General features: G+C 41.0%; 2 protein-coding genes across 13 annotated transcripts in view; both read left to right on the plus strand.

Moving 5' to 3' along the window:
* Positions 1–3,637: 3,637 nt before the first annotated feature.
* On the plus strand, positions 3,638–15,056 carry pnpla8 (patatin-like phospholipase domain containing 8). Of its 3 annotated transcripts, none has more exons than XM_031750606.2 (10): positions 3,638–4,269; positions 5,575–6,619; positions 8,093–8,242; positions 8,339–8,490; positions 8,691–8,785; positions 8,899–9,070; positions 9,242–9,299; positions 9,666–9,860; positions 13,464–13,659; positions 13,796–15,056. In XM_031750606.2, exons 2-10 carry the CDS (start codon positions 5,717–5,719, stop codon positions 14,068–14,070), a joined length of 2,196 nt encoding a protein of 731 aa, XP_031606466.1. In that variant the 5' UTR covers positions 3,638–4,269; positions 5,575–5,716; the 3' UTR covers positions 14,071–15,056. The 3 variants fall into 3 exon arrangements, with proteins under 3 accessions (XP_031606466.1, XP_039457360.1, XP_039457359.1); XM_039601426.1 differs by having other exon boundaries at positions 3,638–4,218; XM_039601425.1 differs by lacking the exon at positions 3,638–4,269 and adding an exon at positions 4,885–4,965.
* An 8,670-nt stretch (positions 15,057–23,726) lies between these two features.
* nrcama (neuronal cell adhesion molecule a) overlaps positions 23,727–24,470 on the plus strand; it is a 58,154-nt gene continuing 57,410 nt past the window's right edge. For all 10 annotated transcript variants that reach the window (XM_039601593.1, XM_031750547.2, XM_039601594.1 and 7 more), the window contains exon 1: positions 23,727–23,939. The gene's annotated coding sequence lies outside the window, so the exon portion shown is untranslated. The remainder of the gene's footprint in view (positions 23,940–24,470) is intronic.

Genomic DNA, 24,470 nt, shown 5'->3' on the forward strand with positions numbered 1-24,470 from the left:
AATGCATTCTAATGAAGAAAACACAAAATATGTTTTACATAACACTTTAATGGGGATAACTTTTACACACCTGTGATTATATCCCAGCTTTAAGTGGATAAAATGGGGGACAGATATAATAATAATAATAATATTAATATTAATGATAATAATAATAATAGTATATAAGTGTGGGACTGATGTGCTGTAATCTTGGTCCACTGATTGCATCTTTAACATCAAACCTTTGTACTTTTGTCTGAACAGAAGCTTGTATGATGTGGGGTTTTTTCTCCTCTTTTTTTAACAGTTATGATTCCTGTGGAAACACAGAATTCATGTTCAGTAAGCTCACAGCTTTCTCCACCATACACATCACCATCTCTCCATGCATTCCTATATAGAGAAATGTGGGGTGGAACATGTGGCACATGCTTGTTGGGTTATTATCAGTACAGTGATGAGGAAAACTGTCCATGTTTGATTGAATGAATGAAAGAAGGCCGTTGTGCCTCATTTTATCCAGCTCAGTGTTCTACAAAACAGTTCCCCGCTTCTGTTATTACACACGTGTATCAGATCATCTTTAAGGTTCCACCTGCTGGAGCTGGATTACAGCTTCTCAGTGCTTTGTTACAGTGCATAATTATTATTATTATGGGATGCAGTGCAGAGGTTTTAGGAACCTTAGATGTGGTATCTGAACGGTCCCAAATTCTGCAACATGACTGCAATCAGGAGACATAAAGAACAAGAGCCCTGCAGCAGATGCATCTGAGGTGCTACAAAAAAGCTGGGGCAACTTCTCTGAGATGCTTGGAACGGCCTTTCTGCTGAGAAGCTTGAAAAACTGTGAACGTTTTCCTGTTCTTGCTGTTTCAAAGGTGGCCACGCCAAAAATGCATTACTGCACTTTATATCAGTTTAATAAATAAAAAACATTGTTTGCGAGAATGTTTAGTGCCTAAGACTCGTGCACAGTAATTTTCTACTCTATCTTGTGATCAGTTTTAACTTCCTAACTTATTAATGGTTATTTACCTGCTGCCCTATGGAGCATTGTTGCATTTGACTGTGTGGTCTGTCAGCAGCTTCCTTTGTTGTACTCAGTTTGTTTGCTGTATGATGTCACTGTTATCACTTATGCCTTTCATATGTTTTCTTTTAACAAGATTTAAATGGTTTACATTTAATGTACTGGTCTGCTGCTTAAGTGCTACATGTTATACAATTAGTCATTTAATTGTGTTTTTTTAAAGACTGAATTAATATAAATAGAACTGGAAAAACTGCAATACCTTGATGTGCTGCTGGTAAATTCTCTCCATTTTAACTCTGCTGTATCAGTGCATTCATTCATTTTTTTAGTTGTTGTTTTTTTTTCAAACTGAAAAATGAATGTCTGCAAAAAGAGTATTGAGTGAACATTTATGCAGGTGTATTGTGATGATGGCAAACTAAGCATATGATTCAGTTTTCATACAGGGGCATTTTTTGTGCAGTGTAGATTCAAGTGACAAGGTTCAGGTGACCACAAGTCTAGATTTTCTGGGTTTGAAATTGAGCTGAAGACTACTGACAATGTGTTCATTTGTTTTTCTCCTCATGTTTTGAAAATGACGGTGATCCAGCTTATGTAGATCTCTTTGTGCTTCAGCTCCACCTGCTGGAGAAAGAAAATCATCATCGCTGTCTTTACACAGCTGTTCCAGCTGGCATCTATTTTAGCACAAATTGCTGTTGTTGCCTTTATGCCTCTTAAATTGGAATTGAAATAATGCTGCTGTGCATTTTCAGTATTGGGATACTGCCATATATCTCAGAGATACCTCAGCTTTCTTCTTCTTTGGTACAGCACAGTAAAAAGTGTTTTAAGTGATTCTTACAGCCTGCATTAGCCTAAAATAGTAAAAGTCTGAAGAAGTACTTCAAGCCAGGTGTTTTACTTTCATCCAGCCATCCACTGATCCATTATTTTAATACTTACCCAGATTCAGGTACCAGAGGCAGCAGTCTAAGCAAAGACATTACCACCCAGGCATTCCTAAGTCAGTCTAGAGACACTGACGCATTCCCAAGTCATTCTAGAGACACTTAGGCGTTACCAAGCCAGAAATGCCTCACCTAGGAGTCGTCCAGGAGGCATTCTAGTCAGATGCCTGACTCACCTAAGCTGTCTCCTTTCAATATGGAGGATTGGCGGCTCTACTCTGGGCCCATCCCAGGTGACCAAGCTCCTCATGCTGTCTTTAAGTGTGACTCCAGCCACCCTTTGGAGGAAGCACATTTCCAACACTCGTGCTCTTTTTTTGAAAAATGAAAAACACTCAAAAAGAGAACAAAGGCAGACAGAGAGAATTATGTCTATAGCTCTACAAAAGCTGTGCAAAAACAACAGTTACACATCTTTTGAGATATTATATATGTTATCAATATTCTTTTTTTAAACATCAGGATTATCTGCAGCATCATGACAAGATCCTGTGAACTTTGTCCATGCTGTTCTTTTGAGATTAAAATGATAAAAGATTATAAAAGATATATCTAAAACTTATATCTAAGTTTATTTGAACACTGACTTTTTAAGCTCTGCTAAGTGTCTGGGTGCACCCTTTTACTGTACATATAGCCTTGTTGTGTAGTTGTGTGCTCAGTGTCAGCAAACCTGTGTGTGAAGTTCTTAAAACTTTTGTTTTAAGATAAAAATAATCATTTAAAAATGTCAGAGTCTCTTTGAAATGTGCAGGCTAATTGTTTTGTGTTTGACCTTGTAATATCTGCTATGACTAGGGAGATTTTAAAGGTTGTGCCCATATCCTTCGCAGACCTTGGAAACTCAGCATACGAATAAGCGTATCTCTTAGGTCCAGACTTTTTGCATTTGTGATTTGGATAAGCAACAACTAGACAAATAGGATAAGCTATTGCTTTTTGGCTGTCCCGCTCCTCAAACGGCATTCTCCTTAGCATATTTAGCTGCACATCTGTTTTTAGTTTCTTCTTTGCCTTTCCTTGAGCGCATACAATAGAGAGTGGCAGCAAAGTGACTATTATGTGAATTTTGAGATGCTCAACCTCATTCTATCTTGTAAATATGTTCTTGCTTAAAACAACCATTTACTGCAGGTCAAAAAGCCCTCCAGGCCACTGAAAAAAGTACTGGTGCAGTCCTAATACCATGTATCTTGGTCTTAAAAAGGTTAGGTTTTGATGCAGTGGCTTGTCCTAAGAGTTACTGAAGTAATCACACATACGGCATCGTAGTAGTTGCCCTGGTATTATCAAGAAACAGCCGACATATAGACTGAGGAAAATAGAAAAGTGAGAGTGAATAAGAATGGCAGTAGATTATTGTCCCAAAATTAATGAATATAGATGCCTTATTGTCAAATAGACCAAAAAAAATAAATAAATCCTGCAAACACAGTTTTTTTTCTGCCTATGTTTTAACAGAAGGAGTTCTTCAGTCTAAAAGTCATAAGGCCGGGTGTTAACTGTCAAACCATCCATATTGGAATGAGCAATAGTGCCATGTCGTGACCAGATCGGTAACATTAGCTCAATTTGGATTTGGAAAGATAATTTAAACCAAGCATTAATAAGAGCATGAAATAACACAACTTTAATGACTTAACAGAGATTCATCACATTGACTGAACCAAACATGTTAAGTGAAAAAAGATTAACTGGAGAAAAAGAATTAATTGTTAAAGAACACAAAAAAATATTTATTTGAAATTTCTTTTGAGACATTTATATGAGACTCCACTTATATCTCAGTGGAAGGGGGGCTGTCAAGAAGCCATTCTTAATGAAAGGAAACAGAGACATAAGGCTGATGTATGCCAAATTACACAAGAAGCTTCATATGGGGTTGCCACAGCAGATGGATCCATAGATTTTTATACCAGGTATCTTTAATGATCCAGCCCACCCTGATATTGTGCTCAGATTACTCTATGGTGTTTATTTTCGAAATGACAAATCAGTCTGAAGCCACAAAAACCTGTGGCTCTCAAAGGATTTCAAGATTTTAACTGATGTTTTAACGCTCCTCTTATCTCCTTATTCCTAATATGTTTTTACTGACCTCTAGTGGCACACCTAAACTACTGCAGGGGAAACGGTCCGCTGAACTATGCCCACATGCGTAACTTCCTCTCCTCTTCCTGTTTATTTTTTTCTAAGGTACCATTCTCATACTGAATGAAACACTCCAGGAGCTCTGGGTTCCAGAAGGTGAGAAGGAGACGATATGCTCATGTTGTTATCACCAATAGTGTTTGAAAGGTAGGTGTTTTATGTTCATTAGTATTGCTGTCAGGTACAAGCGGGGTCACATGTTTACGTTTAGCGTTGTATTTGTAAGACGTCTGTTTAGTAAGCTAGCTTTCAGAAATCATGGGTCAGGTGCTTATTCCTTCACATAAGAGTGTTATATAAAATAAGAAGCTTTCTAGTCACTAATACGGTTGAATTCTGCTAACGCCTAGCGCCAAAACAAACTGTACAAAGCGGACCCAGAGAATAGACAGTGGTCGTTATTTAGCCTTTTTTTGCGTTTCGAAGTATGTGGGGTGGGGTGCTAATGAAGTTTAAAACCACCCTCACAGTGCAGAGCTAATACCCAGGAACTTAAGGAGCGATATGTTTTATCTGCTGGGTTTAAAGGTCTACCATTCGTTGGAGCAAAGTCTTGTTCTCTATAACGTCCACCAGCCACTTCTCTCTAAACCTGGTCCTCCCCGGTGTGTGCACCAGTTTGTTTGACTCCACTATGAAGCGGACTTCCACTGGTAGAGTTTGAGGTTTAACCTTCGATACATCCACGACGAAGTAGACGCTAGCTGTCCCCCGAATTGGCTTCCTCGGTGTTGGGGTGCTAAAGCTGGCCCGGTAGTGGTGGAAGGTTCGGTGCTCCTCCTCGGTTGAGCAGACAAAGTCCACACTGTACAGCCAGCAAGAGGGGAGCTCCCACGTTTCAATGTAAGCCCCAATCTGCTTTTCCCCAACATTCACCGTGAAGTCCTTGCAGGCGGCCCATGGGATATCATCCATCTCAGCCTTCTCAGTACGGTGGTGTCGGTCCAGCAGGGATTTTACAAGCTGAGCTGACTCTGTTGTTAGGTTCATTCTGCCCCCCCTTTTTAACAATATCTTGATGAAAGTTGCGGTCATTTGTTTTGTTTGTTGGACTGTTTCTATAGTTACCGGTCAGACGGCGGCCTCTCTTGGCCAAATTTACAATGGCAAGCAAGTTAACCAATATCGCCCTGAGCTTCTGTTTGAGATGTTTTTCTGTTTGTTTTAGCTGTTTGGAATTAGTTTGAACTGATAAATAAAAGAACAGCACTATATTTGGACTGAGAACATTTTTTAAAATATTTCCTCATATGGTCCCTATAAGGTTTATTTTACAGCAGAAACAAAGTCACTGATTTACAGTGTTTAAAATGCTTTATTAAGCAGTATGAAATATAAAGTGCAAAAAAGCACAAATTTAAGGTTTCCATATGAGGACACAGGGTCTCCGGCTGATATACAAGTGTTCCTCTTTATATAATTTCCTTCGTATCTCTGTTTTTATCTTTACAGGTAGTGTGTTGCAAGCAGCGAACAATAAACTCATGACAGAAAACCTCCTAGAATGCTACTGAATTTCCCAGAAGCTATCGCCTCATCTGTTTGCTTGAGAAAAGTATTTCTCTCCTGCCATCCCCAGTGAAACAGGAGACGCATGTCACGGATTAGGATCACACTTGACAGTGTTACCAAGGCAGTAGGTGGCACGGACTTCATCTCCAAGTTCTCCCGGCTCAAGGCGGGGGGCGGCGGTGGCACAGCTGAGAGCACCCACGCAGAAAAGTCTCGGGTAAAAGTCGAGACCGTAGCCTCAAAGGCCACTGCTTCACCACCTGAAACTACAATGAAAGTAGAAGATGAAGGTGAGGAGACGAATAAGGAGCAGGAGCAGATTACAGAGAAGCCCTTTGTTTCCACAAAGAAGTCCATATCCACTTTGGGTTCAGCAGCAAGTGTTTCTGCCCCTTCCTCTAATGTGGCAAAACAAACGATGCAGCTGCTCCAGCCGGCAGCTCTGTCTACCAACATGGATGAGACCTACAAAACCCTGGCCAATCACATTGACGCTTATTTCGGACCCAGCATAGAAGGAGAAATTGGCGAGAGCAGTCAGCAGCAGCACATAGAAGGGGACGATCATGTTGCTGGACCAGTTCCTCAGTTTTCCTCTCAGAAGAAGGGGGACCACATTCCTGTTTTGTCTCCAGTAGGAAAAAGTGTTGAGGTGCCGACTACAATTCCTGCCTCTGCCTCTTCCTCTTTGCCTAGTCCTCCAGTAGAGGCTCCTTCTGCCGAAAGCGAAGCTGTGCCGACGGCCTCCCCTAGAAAAGGCTTCACTCATTATCTGTCCTACCCGCGGCCCAGTGTTCAGGCTTTTGTCGGCAGCTACATCGCACCACTGGTCCCCAAATTTAGAAGCGATTCCAAAAAAATGGCAGACACGTCTTCAGATGTTGCCGTGGATGATGCCACTCCAGAGAAGGAAGGAGTAAAGACAGAGAGTGAGGAAGAGAAAGCCGAGAAAGCAAAGCGAGAGCTGCTAACTCAAAGGGAAAAGGTGAGATGTTAAATATGATGCTAATGACCGATCAGTGCTTCAGAGCTTTGTTTCACATTCACAAGCAGAACAGAACAGGAGAGGAGAAGCAGTGCAATGAAAAATTTAAGTCAGGTTAATCATTTATTTTGATGCAGTTAGTACTAGCACTAAATATAATTCCATTCAGGGCAATAAAAATAATAAGTTTAACACTCAAAGCTTAGAGTGGGTTAGATAGGTCCTTGTTTAAAGGGAACATTTCTTTGTACCTAAGTGGTAAATGGCAGTTAATGAAAAATGAAGTAATTATTTGTAAATCATTAATGATGCTTAATTGAATTTCAGCATAGGAAAACAGGCCCATTTCACTCCCGTGTTCCAACAGCTCAGTGTGTTCCCTAATGAAAGTTTATCTTGTTAAAAGACTCATACTAAGACAGCTGAAAACCTTTGTTTTTTTCTTAGGTTATAGTTTCAAAATGCACCTGAAAAAAGAACTCACTTCTAAGCGGTGTTAATGTTTGTCAAGTGCCTTTGTTTGACAAAAATAGGACAACAGCCAAATAAAAGATAATGCCAAAAATGCAGATGGAATGTATTTACACTTTCTTCAAAAAATTAAAGTAAGATGGAATTATTCTGGAGAGACAACCTGTCAGAACTAAATAAGTCATGTAGAAAAATTAAGTTTGGAAGTGATCCAATCATAAGTAATCTCCTTGCTTTCTTATGTGCACATTTGATTAGTCCATCGTAAATTTTTTTGAGAACATGACAAAATATCAACACTTGTGAGGAAGAGAAGAACAGGCATATGGTCACATTTCTAATTTTATGTCAAGGGAAATTAAAATGCTTTATGAACTGTGTATGAACTAAAATTAGACTAAATCTAAAAGAATCCCAATGACTAAGCTATGACTAAAATTAAATGACATTTTAGACTATGACTAAAAGATTCTGACTAAAACTAAATCTCTATTAACACTAGTTCTAAGAAATGAAGATTACACCATGAGGGAAATATGCATCGGTGTGTACTGCTCCCTTTACTGTCTAATGAAGCTGGCAGTTAAGGACACGTGAGGCAGCTGTTTCTCAAACTAGAGATCTCTCATAGTCACGTGACTGGATCTTCCTCTTCTCCTCCTCCTGTTCTCCTTTCATACCGGTTACAATTAGATCACCTTGTTGTGTGAAGGGAGTAGAATGAACTCATCCATTCCTGCATGTAATAACCTTTTATTTCAAACCCACAAAGGCTGCCTCTCCACATGTCGAACTACCCATAATTATTGCTTCAGCTCCCAGATATATAAAAATGTATGAGGTAGTGCAGTGTGTCTGGGACACGGAAGGGATGGTTGATATTCCCCTAAAAATGTTATAAATGATGAGCTCTACTATTTATCATTGTCATTTAACACATATCCAAACAGTTTCCACATTATTTTTGACCTTTGCTTTATTTTGTCTGCATTTGTCACCTAGATAATAGCCAGGGTGAGCGTAGACAACAGGACCAGAGCTCTGGTGAAAGGCCTGCAGTCCGTCACTGATGTCAAACTCCTCACTGCTCGAGTGGAGGAGCTTAGCAGCCATCTCCTGGAATTCCCAGAGACTCGAGTTGTGGCCATCAAGGTTAGTGTATTTTGTAATTTCAACTTGTTCTTGTAACATGTGGGTTGTATGGTCATTAAAGTCATTCATTTATGTGTTTACTATTGTGACTGATAGGAGAAAGCGCTGCCCTGCCTTCTACGACTGCGCCAGGCCAGAGATCTTCCTCTTCAGGCTGCGGTGAGAGAAGCATTGGCTCTGACTGGCTACACCGAACCAGTCAAAGGCAGAGGAATTAGAGTCCTGTCCATAGATGGAGGGGGAACAAGGTGCGGCTTTTAAAAAAAGACAGACACCCAGATTATATTAAAACTAATACAGAGTACAAATCTACTGCACATGAATGTAAATGAAACAAACTGATTTGTGTTTTGTTTTTTTTTTTAAATGAGGCGATCAGCAGATGTTAGTCTGTCTAAAGTAAAAGTGTTGCTGACAGAGACTGAAATATATTGTTAAACTGTTCCAGGGGGTTGCTGGCCCTGCAGACTCTCCGTAAGTTGCAGGACCTCACAGGGAAACCAGTCCACCAGCTCTTTGATTACATCTGTGGGGTCAGCACAGGTATAGTGTTGCCACCTCTGTCTTGTCGGTCTGTTATAAGCTTAATCCATCATTTAGCTCATTGATTTAAGGATTTTGGGTGTCAGCTGTCCTCACTTGTTCCTTTCCATTAGGTGCCATTCTGGCTTTCATGCTGGGGATTTTCCAGGTCCCCCTGGAAGAGTGCGAGAAGATGTACCGGGAGCTGGGCTCGGATGTGTTCAAACAGAATGTGATCGTTGGAACAATGAAGATGGGCTGGAGTCATGCTTTCTATGACAGTGAGATGTGGGAGAACATCCTCAAGTTAGTCTGCAACGCTCTTTCATGGCATATTTTTTTTTTAACTGTGTTTTATATTTTCTTTTTCTTTTTTTTGTCTTTTTTTTTTATTTTTACAGTTTTTGCATTCTTTCTTTCTCTCTCTCTTCGATCCTCAGCTTTTTTTGTGTTTGTGCAATTTTGTGTTTTCTTTAGAGAACGGATGGGTGATGGGCGTATGATCGATAGTGCCAGGAATCCCCACTGCCCAAAAGTAAGTGTTTGAGTGCACACCCATGCGATTTTGTTTAACATTTTAATATTTCTAATGTGCTTGTTTAGTTTCATTTTTCTCTTCTCATTGTTTATACCGCAGAGGACTTAGGACTTAAAGCAGGGGTGGGCAATCTCAGTCCACGAGGGCCGGTGTCCCTGCAGGTTTTAGATCTCACCTTGGGTCAACACACCTGAATCACATGATTAGTTCATTACCAGGCCTCTGGAGAACTTCAGGACATGTTGAGGAGCTAATTTAGCCATTTAAATCACCGGCCCTCATGGACTGAGATTGCCCACCCCTGACTTAAAGGTTTTCATGAAACTGATTTCAAAATTAAAAAGTTCTTTTCATGCCCACTAGGTGTCAGCAGTGAGCACTATTGTGAATAGAGGTCTTCCTCTGAAGGCATATGTGTTCAGGAACTATCGACTCATGCCAGGAGTGAGATCTCACTACCTTGGAGACTGCAAACACAAGATGTGGCAGGCTATCAGGGCCTCGTCTGCTGCTCCGGGCTACTTTCAGGAATTTGTTCTGGGAAAAGACCTTCATCAGGTATAACATGAATGTGAGACAACTGGGAGATGTTTGACTGTTCAGTTTATTCAGTTTATTTTTTTTTTTTTTTAACTTAAATTTAAGTCTGGACTGAACTCATCTGTCCATCCACTCATCCTGCTAACTGCTTATCCACATCACTAACTAAATCACAATATATTAATTTAATTATTGTGTCTTGGTTTCAGTTGACCTCCACATTTTCAAAAGCATAAAAATGATTTTCTGTCACAAATTAAACCTAAAATTAAGCCAGTGTTATGGAAGTAACAGGGATTGAGATTGGCATGTGAAAGTGCACGTCTCTAAGAGGTTTGCTTTCCAGGAAATCTACCAATCAATGCGCTTCTGCCACGATGCTGCTTTTTTAAGGGACCAGTGCCAAGGACAGAGGCACTGCTTGCAACAGCAGTGGCAGTTTTATTTACATAGAGCATTTTATTACGCATAAACTAAGCTGCAGTGCATCGTGTGTGTTTGTGCATCAAGGATATATGTGCAGATTTGTTCCACTATTTCAAACTCACAACCTTGGAACAGCCCCATAATTGGCTCTTCCTCTTTTCTGGCTGTCAAGAGCCCAAAGGACAGAGAGGAAAGTCAACAGAATGGGGTGGCGGTACAGAGAGAGCGAGATTCCTCAGACCTGGTCTGTGCCCTTAAACATCAAAGGTATCCTCCTTTTCACACCTCGAGAGGCCTTCCTCGAGAGAAGGTGCAAAAGTTTCTGATTCCCTATGAAAGAGAAAATTTTAAAGGAACCGTGGCTGTGTGGAGCCTATTCCAGTTGTCACAGAGCGAAAGGAAGGGTAACACCCGGGACAGAGGGCTGCTCACACTCACATTCACACCTACAGAAAATTTTGAATCTGCTGTTAACCCAACATGTGGGAGCCGAACCCATAAGAGCAAAGTGAGAATATGCAGACTCTACAGAGGTCATCAGTCATCCCGTAATATTGCCCAATATGTCATTTAGGTTCTAGTTTGGATTCTTGTCAGATGTATTGTGTTTTTTCTCATTTTAACAAGTTTCACATTGTCACAGTGATTGTTTTTAATGTATTAGTGGGGCTTATATGGTGGCCCTGAGAGTTCAAATGTACTGCAATCTAAGAAAACACCAGCAAATGCTATGAAATCAAACAAAAAACAAAAGATGACCTAAGTTAAATTTTGCAGCATTTTTCTATTTGCTGATGTTTTCCTAGATTGTAGTTCGTTTGAACTCTCAGGGCCACTGTGGGGTTAGGTTAGGTTAAATGGTGATTTTAAGTTCCCCACAGGTGTGAGTGTGAATGATTGTCTGCCTGTGTTAGCCCTGTGACAGGCTGGTGACCTGTCAAGGATGGACCCCACCTCTTACTCTATGCCAGCTGAGATAGGTTCCACCCTCCCACCCCCTGCATTCCTGACTTGAATAAGACTTAGAAGATGGATGGGTGGTGTATTAGATACCTGATGAATGTTGTTAAGTTGCACAGACAAACAGAAATAAGAGGGGAGGGTATGTTGTTAGATTTAAGACATACTGATTGGTCTTCAGGTGGAGCTCAGTGTGAACAGATCAGCCTTTTGGTATTTTGCTGCACTCTAGTAAATCTGGAAGTTGCCCAGAAAGACTAATATTAATGTGTTATATTTTGAAGTGGTATTATTAGGGCAGGATATCTTTAGATGGTCTTACAGGCAGCAATTATCCTCAATGCTTAGCTTCATTTTGATAACCTACTTAAGCAAAATTAGCCTTGTCCCTTCTTCTCTCCCCTGCCATTTTCTAATACAGTAGTCCTTGTAGACCCCCCTTTTTCTGTTTCTTAGCCAATAACAGGTCATAATCTTCACCTCTGGTCTGCATAAGCCTTGATACTTGTGGACGTTATTGGTTTAGAACCAAAGGCCTGCTCATTGTTTGCCCAGAGAGCTTTTTTTGTGGCACTATCCCAGCAAACATGCTCTAATCTTTAGTTAACAAAAGCTAAGCTGTCTGCTGCTTTCTGTCCATTTATTAACAAGGCAAATATGACATGGCTGTAATCTCCTTTTCTATCCAACACAATTACAGTCTCATTTCTGTTTGCATGTATAACATGTTGTGTGTGTGCTTGTGTGTGTTTCTGTTTGCACATTTCTCTCCTCACTTACACCTCTGCAGAAAGTATCTGTTTCCCATGCACTGGGATGACAGCAGGGATGGAAAGACGGAGACTGAGAGAGTTATGTGCGTTGTTCTCCAAATTCCTCTTGGAGCCAAATAGTGTTTCATCAACATTTTGAGCTACCCTCGCCACCCACTGATCTCACTCCTACTCTAGTTTTCAGCACTTGCAGCGGTATTTCTCAGGAGAGTTCTGCCACTGCAAGGGATTAAAAAAAACACATGAACACACTCAAGGCCATTGTTTTCATCATACAGCATTACTAAGGAGTTTCTTGCAGTCACTGAGATCAGAGGGGTTCTGAATGTCATTTAGTCAGAGTCAAGAGGAATCTGTGTGGTTTGTCTCAGCAGTGCAACTTATAGTATACGAATATATATGAATTGCTTACACCTTTGCCTTAACAGTCACACAACCAGGCTTAAAATGACACTTTTAATGTTTTATTGTACCATAGGAACGGCTTGAGAGCAGAGCAGACTCATTAAGATCAACACTTACTGTGGTCTAATGTAATGTGCGGATAAGTGTAAGCAGAAGAAAAGATTTTTGTTACCAGGAGCTTTCTGCTTTTGTTTGTTGTCCCAGTGCTTCTGACCCGTCACAGCGTACGGTCACTCTGAAGAGTGAAATGGGGAACTCTCATCAGATGACACTTTGAGTCTGATATAAAATGTGCATCCTAAAATGATTTCTAGGTGTTTTATGCTGGTTATGTATCCTTAAAAACTAAACTACTGCATTAGTTTCATTGCGTTTCTGCTGCCCCACCACCTGTAGAAGAGTGGAAATAACCTTTTCCCACTTCTCTGCGGGGCAAGATGGAGTGCCACACTCTCCGTCTATTCAATCTCAGCCAAAAGCACTTCAGTGCTTGGATTAACTTAACAGAACTGAACTTGGTGAAAGGCTGACAAAGAGCAGAAGCAGCAAAACGGTTCAGGCATCCATTGAGCTAGATTATTCTCTTTTTCTTTTCTTTTTTCCTGTCGGCTCTGTTTGTGATTCTGTCAAGAATCTGTTAACACTATTTAGTAAAAGTGCACCCCAAATAGGTAGTGCAAAAGCAAAGGGATAATACAAGAAAGTTGTAAGATTAAAATCCTGAAACGCACTGTGATTTATCAGTGAAGCTGCATTTATTAAACTCTGTATCCACTGTAGGTAATTTCTGTCCAAGTGATCCAAATGCCACTTATTTTTGAGGGCAGATAAAACCACTGTTTTCCCGGCTTGTTTACTTCGTGATAAACATGGCTGTTTTCCAGCACAGCACATCTCTCGCCCAAAGCTGTGTAGCTCCAGGACAGCCTGTCCACTTCACCTCATTTGTCCTCAACATGCTGTCACAACAGATATATTTAGGCTACAGGACGCACACCATAAAAAAAAAAATCTTTCTCTACACAATAAAAACATGGCAGCCTTTCTTCCTCTCTAGGATGGAGGACTCCTAATCAACAACCCCACAGCTCTGGCTATTCATGAGTGTAAGTGTCTGTGGCCAAACACACCCCTGCAGTGCGTGCTGTCTCTGGGCACCGGGCGGTACGAGACAGTGGGCAAGAATAGCACAACCTACACAAGCCTCAAGACCAAACTGGCTCACGTCATCAGTAGTGCCACAGATACAGAGGGTAGGACCACACAACATGTTGTTTATCAGTGTTTGACATCCCACAAGCAGTTATTTATAAACTAAAGGTTAGAGGTGGCGTGATGAAAACCAGTATTGGAAAAAACAAAAAACATGTCCCTCCATCCTTATTTCAGAGGTACACACCATGCTGGATGCTCTCCTGCCCCCGGACACCTACTTCCGCTTCAACGCCTACATGAGTGAGGACATCCCGTTGAATGAGAACCGTGTAGAGAAGCTGAACTTCCTCAAGAGCGAGGGCGAGCGCTACCTCGAGCGCAACGAGGCCAAGCTGAGGAAGGCGGCTAGCGTCCTGGGCCAGGAGAAGAGCGCCATGCAGCGACTGGCTGAGTGGGCCAAGCTCAAGGCCGACATGTACGAGGGTTTCCCCTTCGTCTCCAAGCTCTAGCCTGGTAGCAGTGTGACCCTAAGGGTTTATTTTTTAAGGTACAAAGACAGAGAGGGAGGCAAATACACCCCAATGGAATCAATGTTGTGGAAAACATGCATACTAGGAACATTTTCATGCATCTGGTGAGACAGTTTGAAGTTAAATGCCAAATGTTTACACTGTTTTACCGCAGCTACCTAACACTAAAGATCCTTTGGTCATATTGATGTTTAATAAATAACACGTTTAATACAATTTGCTGTTGGTGGAGAAGGACGTGTCTATAATAGAGACAGAATGTTCTACAAGAACGGAGCAGGTTTTGACACTACAGCGGAAACCTTTACGTGGCTGAGGGAGGAGGAAAACGTAAGAAAATGCTGGTTTACTGGTTTTTGGGACGCACAAAGATGGGCATGTGATAGCTGTTATACACAACAGTTTACTTATGGTTATTCGGTAAAGGAAGTGAGCTTTGTTTTCTTTTTCAGTAACTTGAATACATAAAGATGTAATTAATACATGATTGCACCGTGAGAACATGAGTGTGACTGCCTATCTGTAACACTGTACACAAGTTAACACCTCATGCACTTTTTAAAGGGTAATTCTTAGCCTCTCTGTTGAGAATGATGTAAATACATTTTGTGGTAATTATGAAATAAGTAATTATGAAGTGTTTGCAGTGTTAGAATTTAACAATATAAAAAAAGTGTGCACATACAGCCACTTTGAAGACCGATACTAAAGTAAAAGAAAGTGTTACAATCTGGTAAAAAGCATGTCTATCCCGCTTTAAGCAGCTAGTTGTGGCCCCATGGTTAATATAAAGCTTTTACCTTGAACCTCGATCAAGCCTGATTTCTATTTCTGCACAATTTATAAACTAAACAGACTTTTGACATTGTGAGAATCCTTACTGCCCTGACCCCTTTCTTCATTACTTAGCGGAATGCCAAAAATGAGCAAAATGTAATGATATAATAAAATTATATCTCAAACCACTCTCTTCCCTCTTGCTTCTTGCACACAGTGTTCTTCACTCACTCAGTCTTTGTGTGTTTACACACTACTTTGAATTTAATCCTTAGTTATTATTAAACCTTACCCTGGTTCTGCCAGAAGTTTCTTCTTGTTTAGAGGGGACTTTTTCCTTCCCACTGTTGCCACTGAGGGCTCATCTGATTGTTGTGATTTTCTGTATTATTGTAGCATCTTTACCTGTTACTCATTTATAACATTTGGGGTGTTATGAAACAAACCAACAGACAAAGAAACACCCAGTGCATTGAGGATTGCGTTGAAATCCTATACTATACTGCTTTCAAAACTGCAGAAATGTCTCTCCTTAGTTCCTAAACACCTAAAGAGCAAATAGCAGTGATTTTTTTTTCTCTTTGTGTTTGTGTGTGCGTGTGTGACGTATATCTGCGTTCAGTTTCTGCTGCCTCAGTGTCATTTAAAAGAAGGACACATGCAAATCACAATGCGCCACACAAAAGACTTGTCAATGAAGAATGCCAAGTGTTGTCTTATGATGAATTGCTTTTCTTTTTCCAGTTGTGCACACTAGGTTTTTGCTTTGTTGTTTTGATCTCATTGATTGTCACTTGAAATTCCACAGGATCATTCCTCCCAGTCATGCTGCCGTTACCCCAATCAACATAAACGGCATGCCACAAAAAGCTGCACCTGCAAACCCTCAAAAGCTACAGATAACAGAGTAGTGCAAGTATTTCACTGCATTGATGTCTCACTCCTGCTTTCAATGTGTCAACATCACAGTTTGACATGCAGATTGATGGACCTTTTATTTTTTTTCTCTCTTCAGTACCAGCTTGAGATTGACCGTGGCCTCAGCTAAATGTCAGATCCTGATTGACGATCGTGCTGCCTACTCTCGTCCTTGCTCTAGAGTGATTTTTTTCATTAACTGAACACTGATAACGGGGTGAGACATCCTGCAGGGGTGTGTACAGCTACCAGTGTGGCTGAAAGTGTCTTTCTGTGATAAACATGGCTCAAAATACTCTTTGAGTTAGGAATTCCCTGACTGTTTCAAAGTAAAAGTTCCACCCTTTTCAATATATTAACATGATTGATAGAGTGCTGATTTTTTCTTTTTAGGTTATTTGTCCAAAATTTGATAGATAGCAGAGAATTCACTCTTCACTATTGTGGAATACACTCACAGCCCACTTTGTTTGGCATACCGGTTCAACAGCTTGCTAACACAAATAACTAACAGCCAATCACATGGCAGGATCTCAGTACAGTTAGGTTGCATGTTAAAATGTTTAAACTGAGCATTTACCCCTTAGTACCAACTGGCATTATTTAAACACCAAAGCCTACCTGTGTATTTTCTAACCGTGTCCACCCCTTAATGACTACAGTGTAATCAATCTTCTGATGGCTGCTTCCAGGAGGATAACACACCTTGTGACAAATCTCAAATCATCTCAAACCGGTTTCTTCAACAGGAAAATGAGTTTATTGTACTCAAATGATCTCCACAGTCACCTGATCTGAATCCAGTAGAGCACCTTTGTACAGCAGCACTGTGTGTGCAGGAAATCTGCAGCAACTGTGTGATGCTGTCATGTCAATATGCACCACAATCTCAGAGGAATATTTCCAGCCCCAGTTTGTATAATTAAGGCGCTTTTGAAGGCAAATAAGGGTCCAATGAGTTCCTAGTAAACTGGCCAGTGAGTTTGTATAAGAAGTGAAACTTTCATGCTGAAGGTGCTGCAATTTATACCTCAAGGTTTAAGACAGAGAGTGGGTCAGGGTTGGCTGCATTTCTACGTTTTCTGTTTATGTAGCAAATTAAAAATGTTGAAATTTTGCTGTTGCTCTTTGCTGTTCCCTAAGTTACATATATTTATTTACAGATACATAGATAGGGAGATAGATATGGAGATGGAGATATAGAGACTTGGGTGTCTTTGACAAGGGTGGTCAAGAGAGACAAATGAGGTGAATGTGACATTAACACTCACAAGTGATCTTCATTCTGTTCTCTTCGGTGTTAAAGGCCAAAATGCCAGGGTAGAGTGAAGTCCGCCAAGCACTGTTTACATGAAGCGTCTATATAAATAGTTCATACCACCGCACTATAGCAAGAGCTGTCTGTCTCTACGCCTCCTGCTCCTGGTGTTCCCTAGCAACTGCTTTGGTTCCCATTGACAATCTTCTCAATGTATGTGTGCCCACGTTTGCTTAAAATTGCCTCAGATTTTGGCAAGAATGTGTTACACAGTAGACCTGCTTTATTTCACTGCTATAGGAAGTCAGTTGGAACTTAACAAATGGGTCTCTTTGAGTTTTGCTCAGTGTTTGAAGCATGTGCCAAGTTTCTCCTCTTGTTTTCAAGTTCACGCTCTTGGCTTATGTGATTATCAGATCAACGTCTGCCAGGATCTGCCATCTTCTTATACAAACAAAAGTGTAGCATGTGACCAGATGTTGTTACAAGGTGACTGACTTCTCTTTTATCGTGGCTCTACTCTGTTTTTGAGATTCACAGCTGCCACCCCCTAAATGCAAGATTGCAATCTCTCAGTCTAAAGTAGTTCCAATTGTGTGAGTGCACCCACGGGAAAAGGGGTTACAGGTTTCGAATTCCCTCATATGAATATAAATAAGGAAGAAAGGAGAAAAAAATGGCCCAGCAAATCAGTCAGGTTTTTTTAAGTGTATTTCCTTCTCACGATTCCCTGGGTTGACACAGGGTGCGTACTCTGAACAAGTTCATATTCATGCTATCCCAAATTACATATGAACTGAACTGAAAAATCCAAATATGAAATATTATTGAAATCTTTGTCAGTATATATGAGAGAGGTAAGGAAAGAAGTAGGGGAGACCGGGGATAGTTGTAACATTTTTGACATTTCTGTCTGTAAATTGGAGCTCTTTTAAGGTAGTGGATTCAAAATGTAATGCAAAGTATTTACATGTCTCTGCTATTAAATAGTGCAGCTATTTTCTCTGCAGCACAATTACCCATTGCATGGTATGGTCTCAAACACAAAGAGTGAAATGTTACAATTAACCCCATAGTCTGGGTTAGTTGTAACATATCCTGGGGTGAAATGTAACACAATGAAATAAAGGTACTGACAAAACATTAACATGTAATCTTTTTATTCAACACATGAATGCACATAGAGCCATTTATGTAGCTATGTGTGTGTGACAGAATGCAGAAATCTAGCTTTTGAACATATTCCAACCCCCCAAAAAAGACAAATGATGGAATTTTCTGCAATTTTTGGTTGGTCTTCCTTGAGTTTGGCCTCATTGGCTCAGTGGGCATTATAACCTACAACTCTTGCACCAATTTTGAACATAACAATGAAGCTGAAAAATGTAGTTGTGCACCAGCATCGCAATTCCATTACTTTTTATCATGGCTTACCTTGGTGTGGTTTGCAAAGTGCCTCAGAAAGATGAGGAAATCTGTTTCTTGCACCCATCCTGATTTATTTCCACTACCAGTACTTCCTACTGGTCCATCTCTGACACAGTAGTCTGCATAATGTATGCGTGGAACACAAACAGTGGTTGTGTTGCCAATGGCATTAACCGCATAGACGAAAAGCGACCAGTGAACCTCTCTGCTGATGTCGTTGCCCCAACTTGTTTAATATAAGTTAAAGTAATAGTGTGGTAAGTTGTAACATCTGCATTATTGTTACAACTAACCCAGACTGTTGCTGTTACAACTGACCCAGACTCCTATAGCCATGAACTAGCTAACATTACAGCCAATGGCTAAAACATTAGCACTAAAGACCTACACAGAATATATCCCCATAGACATACAAATAACATAATTTAAGTTTGATGAGTTTAACTGCAAAGCAGATAATGCTATTAGAAATTGAAATAAAGTAGAAAAACTTACTTTTTGGTATACAAATTACTTTTTTTCGTGTTAAATTGTCTGTGTTTGACAAAATGTGCTGATTTTTCACATGTGATAGCAGAACTGAATTGGGCATGTACAGGATGAATCACATCATTTAAAACTTAGCCCTGATTGGAGAAATTGGAAGTGTTACAACTGACCCACGTTACAACTATCCCCAGTCTCCCCTACAATAGTGAATATATGCAGCTATTTGTAAAGCACGGTGGAGGCTCTGTCATGGTTTGGGGCTGCATTTCAGCCAGTAGTGTTTGGGATCTTGTTAAAACTGATAGAATTATGAAAATGCATCTGATTGATAGATCTGTGCAAATTTTGTTACCAAGTAGATACCAAGTAAATACAGGGCCAGTATTGCAGATACCAATACCAGCACTGACATGTCTAACTTATGCAGGGCTGGGCAGTCTGAAAATTACTTGTGAGATGAATAATCACCAATTGTCACATTCTGAACACATTTTAATGGCCACTACATCACTGTGATTTTTACTTTCCACTATAGTTAACACAACAAAACAAACCTTTCAGCTTTTCATGTATTTCAAAACTTGGTTTTTCAGAGTGTCATATAAATGTGCCTGGAATGTAAAGAAGCCTGTCTCCAAAGCACTTTAGATCAATTTCTGTTATTAAAGGTATATTTTTTCATTTCCAAAGAAATAATTTATGCAACACAATTCAGTGGGCTACATACTGAACTTAAAGGAAAGAAACAAAGTATTGATCCAATACCAATACCAGCATTAGTATCAATACTATCAATATTTGGATCAATCTGCCCACCTCTAGCTCGTACTGATGAGTGAGAAGAAGACTCTAGCTGCTTCTCTTCGGTGTAAACATTAACAGTGTGGAAATATATATCTGGTGAATGTTAAACCTACACTGTCTTGCCATAATATATCCTGTCCTGTATAAACTGTTTTTAAATCACATAGTGGCACAGAGGCTCTGGAGTAGACCCCACTCCAAAAATGTTGCAGATGACTAGAGCCCAAATTTAGATACAACATATTTTGTCCTTAAATGATGCTTGGTGATCGGAATAAGATGGGGCTCCAGGACACGGGGAAAGCTTCTGATGCATGAAAATATGTGTAAAATAAGTGCTGCTCCAGTGTTTTTCCATGCAGAGTGGTGTATCTGACAGTAATTTTACACTATTTAAAAAAATAAAAAATAACAGTCTTGTCTCACCTCGTCAATCACTGAACAGAAACGGGGTTTACACAGAGCTGTGGCTCTCAGCAGGTCTCTGTCAGAGGATAGAAACAAAGTACCGATCCTATCATGCTAGTATCGATCCCATACCAATACCAGCGCTGGTATTGAAACCATCGATACTTGCATCAATCCACCCACCTCTTGCTCATCCCAGTAAGTGGGATGAAGATTCTAGCTGCTTCTCCTCAGTGTAAACATTAATACGATGAAAGTATATATCTGGTGAATGTCAACACGATACTGTATTGCTATAATATATCCTGACCTGTATAAACTATTTTTAAATCATACAGTGGCAGAGAGAAGCTCTGGTGTAGACCCCACTCCAAGTCCAACATATTTTGGCCTTAAAAGATGCTTGGTGATCGGAATACGATGGCTTTCCAGGACACAGAGAGGCCTCTGATGCATGAAAATATGTTAAGGTACTGCTGCAGGAGTGTTTTTCCACTTAGTGGTGTGTCTGCCAGTAATGCCGCACTCTTAAAAAAATTAAATAAATAAATAATTTTGTCTCGCCATGTCTTTCACTGAACAAAAACCGAGTTTACACAGTGCCATTGCTCTCTGCAGGTCTCTGTCAGCCAGTTAATGTGGGGACACACCTGCGTACACACACACAAACATCCTACTTGCCCTGTGGAAATGTCAGACATCAGTGCCTGTGCCCACCGTTTCAACGTCTGCACGTCTTTTAAAGGATAATATCAGTCACACCCATGAGCTGGTGCACAACTTTCTCTCTGAGGTTTGAACATGTACAGACACAGCAGCATATTTTTCATCTCACATTAAGTTGTGTTTGTTTTGGTGGTGGCCTTCCCTCAGGCCTTGTCACCATTACTGCACGTTACAGCACTCTGCACAGTGGTGAAGGCTAATGTCCCTCGGCCCAGATGAGTGTTACTTCATGCACATATCGTGGACAAACTGTATGTATATCCCTTTTTCCCGCCAAACAGTGTTGATGATCTGAGCCTGCCCTGTGGGGAGCTACATATGATTAAGCCACAGCTACAAACTTCAAGCTCACTGTTTTTCTTTTTGCTGAAATATAATGGTGAAAATACACTTCTCAGAATAATTAAAGAAACACTCTAAAAACATCAGACCTTTATGGGAGAAAAAACTCATGCTGGATATTTATACTGATATGGACTGGATAATGTGTTGAGAACAAAAAGGATGCTACAACATTTGATAGAAATTAAAATGATCAACCTGTAGAGGGCTGAATTAAAAGAGACTCCAAACATCAAATTGCAAAGTTGCACTGCAGCAACTCAAAATGGTATTCAGTAGTTTGTTTGGCAATAGATGGTGTCCCAAGGAATCCCCTCCCAGATCTGGACCAGGGCATCACTTAGTATCTGGTCAGATTGAGGTGCATACTATTGCCACAGCTTCTCCAGACTCTTTCATGTCTGTCAAATATGCTCAGGGTGAACATGCTCTCATCTATGAAAAGCATAGGTTGTTAGTGGTGGACATGCTAATTCTGGTATTCTATAACAAAACACACGGTGCTGGGTAGTGAGCACAGGGTCCTAGAGCAGCGGTCCCCGAGTTGAGGCTCAGGTGTGAAATTTATAGTTTTCAGGGTTTTTATCATTTTTTAAAATTGTTTTTATTGTTAAATGTGTTTCCCTGGGTCTTTTCCCATGTGTTATGAATAAATTTTCTTTTTTGGTACCGGTACTGCTTTATTTTGTTGTATTTATCCGCGACACCTTAAAGGCCGTGAAAATATCGTTGCACATAAACCGGTCTGTGGCGCAAAAAAGGTTGGGGGCTGCTGTCCTAGAGGACGTTGGGCCCCCAAGCCACCCTCAGGAAGTCTGTTTTTGATTCTGACACTGACTCTAGACTAGGGGTGGACAACTCCAGGCCTCAAGGGCCGGTGTCCTGCAGGCTTTAGATCTCACCCTGGGTCAACCCACCTGAATCAAATGATTAGTTCATTACCAGGCCTCTGGAGAACTTCAAGATATGTTGAGGAGGTAATTTAGCCATTTAAATCAGCTGTGTTGGATCAAGGATATATCCAAAACCTGCAGGGACACCGGGCCCTGAGGACTGGAGTTGCCCACCCCTGCTCTAGACAAATGCAAAGCTGGTGAAAAATTAAAAGTGGCCTCCACCTGTAAAGCTATTCCTGTTTTAGGAGTTGTATCATTGTTGCTCCTTTTTCAGTAACAGCAAAGCTACTGAAACTGATTAACACCCCCCTCTGCTACTTAACTGTTCACTTCATTAAACCATAAGTTTAACTGCTTGCTCTGATTGAAAAGTGTTCCTTTTTTTTTTTTTTTTAGCAGTGTATGTAGTGATGATGTGTGTGTGAGAGATAGTGAGTCTGTAGATTACTGGTGTTGATGGCTGCAGTCTATAGAAGACATACTTCTTGTGTCCCTGACATGACACGACCTGAGTTATGTGGGATAGGTGAGGAGTTTTCACGCACACAGCTGTCATGTGAGAAGAAGGATCTGCAGTTTAAAATATGTAGTGGGATGGCGGGCCAGTAATGAAAATGTAATGTGCAGTGGAGTGTTTGACACCAGCAAGGCCTTGTTCATATCTGTATAGTCCATCTGTCCAGTCCAGGCATGTGACACTGGGAAACATCTATTAGCAGCACACTGTGTTAATTTTATACTGAATGGAGACTTTTGATGGTACCAGTGGAAAACACGGGCAGCAAAGCCAACGTAAGTGCCAATGACTAAACTGCTCAATGTCGTAAATTATGAAGAAAAATGTATCAATTCCAAATCTAAATCTTGCAAATATAAGGTCTTTAAAAAAAGAAAGAAGCAAAACTATAAAGCAAACAAAGCTTAATGATGATTTACCAAAGTAATGATTTCAACGTTTTAGAAATAAAGCCTTTACAGCGCTTTAAAAGAAATGACACCGGTAGCTCGCTCTGTTCGGCAGGGCTGTTTGTTTCACGCACCTTCGCCCGCAGGCCCCTCTGCTGCCGCTCATTAAAGAGGGGTCGCTGTAGTTGGGTGTTTTTTTTTTTTTTTTTTTATCTGCGTCACATTGGTAACGACTGAAAACAGTAAAGCAAAGGAGTCTCACTCTGATCTAAAAGAAAATAGTCTTCTTTTTTTGAGGTTTTAGATTACTTCTAGTTTGAGCCCCGTTATATTAGAATAAAATTAATAGATAATGATATTAATTAAGTACCTGACAGAGTATTTACCTGCCTTAGAAAGCCGACTAATCATATAGAGAGTCTGTGTTACCTTATTTGACAGAAATCTTAGCTTTTACTGTTGTTTCTCCATTACGATGAAAACATGCTGGTGATCTTCTTTTCCTCCTGGGTTAAGGGGCATAAAAGTTTTCATGGCATGTAGGCTTTCTTTATACAATGTTTAAAACACTAAAGTCAAATTTTGTGCTAAAGCTTGGTCTCTTTTTGTGAGAGGAGTGCGTCATCTTCTCTGAGCGTAGACGATCTCCGTCGCTGCTGGTTTTGACAGCGGTAGGGGAGCTGCTGAGGAGAGCGGAGGACCCGTGTGGACCACAGCTTGCTGTAGCAGCGGCTGAGTCGGGGGGGGACAGACACGCACCAGCCGGACACAGACTCTGAAACACACACACCTACCCACAACACACACACGCGCGCCTCTCTCAGCGTTTTCAGCAGCATCAACGCACACACTTCACTGACGGGGTGGAGGAAACAGCAAACGGGTTGCAGAAAACGGTGAGTGTTTCTCATCTCTTTTGCTTCTTTAAAGATGGAGTGGGGGGTGTGAGGGGGGGTCGCTTTCCCCCCCTTTATTCTTTCATTTTTATCCCCACGACATAATACTGAATAATGGTGCAGCGAGTGTGTCAAGCCTTGTCATCTGCCGCGGTGTCCCTGTGATGCTGGCTGGTCCAGGATGCCCAGGTTTGCGGTAATACAGCAATATGGACGCCCGGTATTATTTTGGATGCCGCCGAGCATGAGGCAGACGTTGCAGTGCGTACACTCGCCGCACTGCATCTTGAGGAGCAGTAGCATCAAAGCCACCGGAGGGGAGGGAAAGCGGTTTGTCGGTGGGCCCTGGCGTTGAATGAAGCTGCTGGTGCAGCAGGGTCGGTGCTGCCGGCCGGTGCGGGCAGGCCCGTGAAAGCACTGAGCGGATTACTTGATGTCTGCTGGTGATGCTGCCAGCTGTAGCTCAGCTCCCCCCTCCATCCTCCCGGTGTCATTTCAAGTGTTTTGACTTAAAGGGAAGCTTAAGCCGGC

Source organism: Oreochromis aureus, linkage group 17 (assembly GCF_013358895.1).
Source record: "Oreochromis aureus strain Israel breed Guangdong linkage group 17, ZZ_aureus, whole genome shotgun sequence".
Taxonomy (NCBI): domain Eukaryota; kingdom Metazoa; phylum Chordata; class Actinopteri; order Cichliformes; family Cichlidae; genus Oreochromis; species Oreochromis aureus.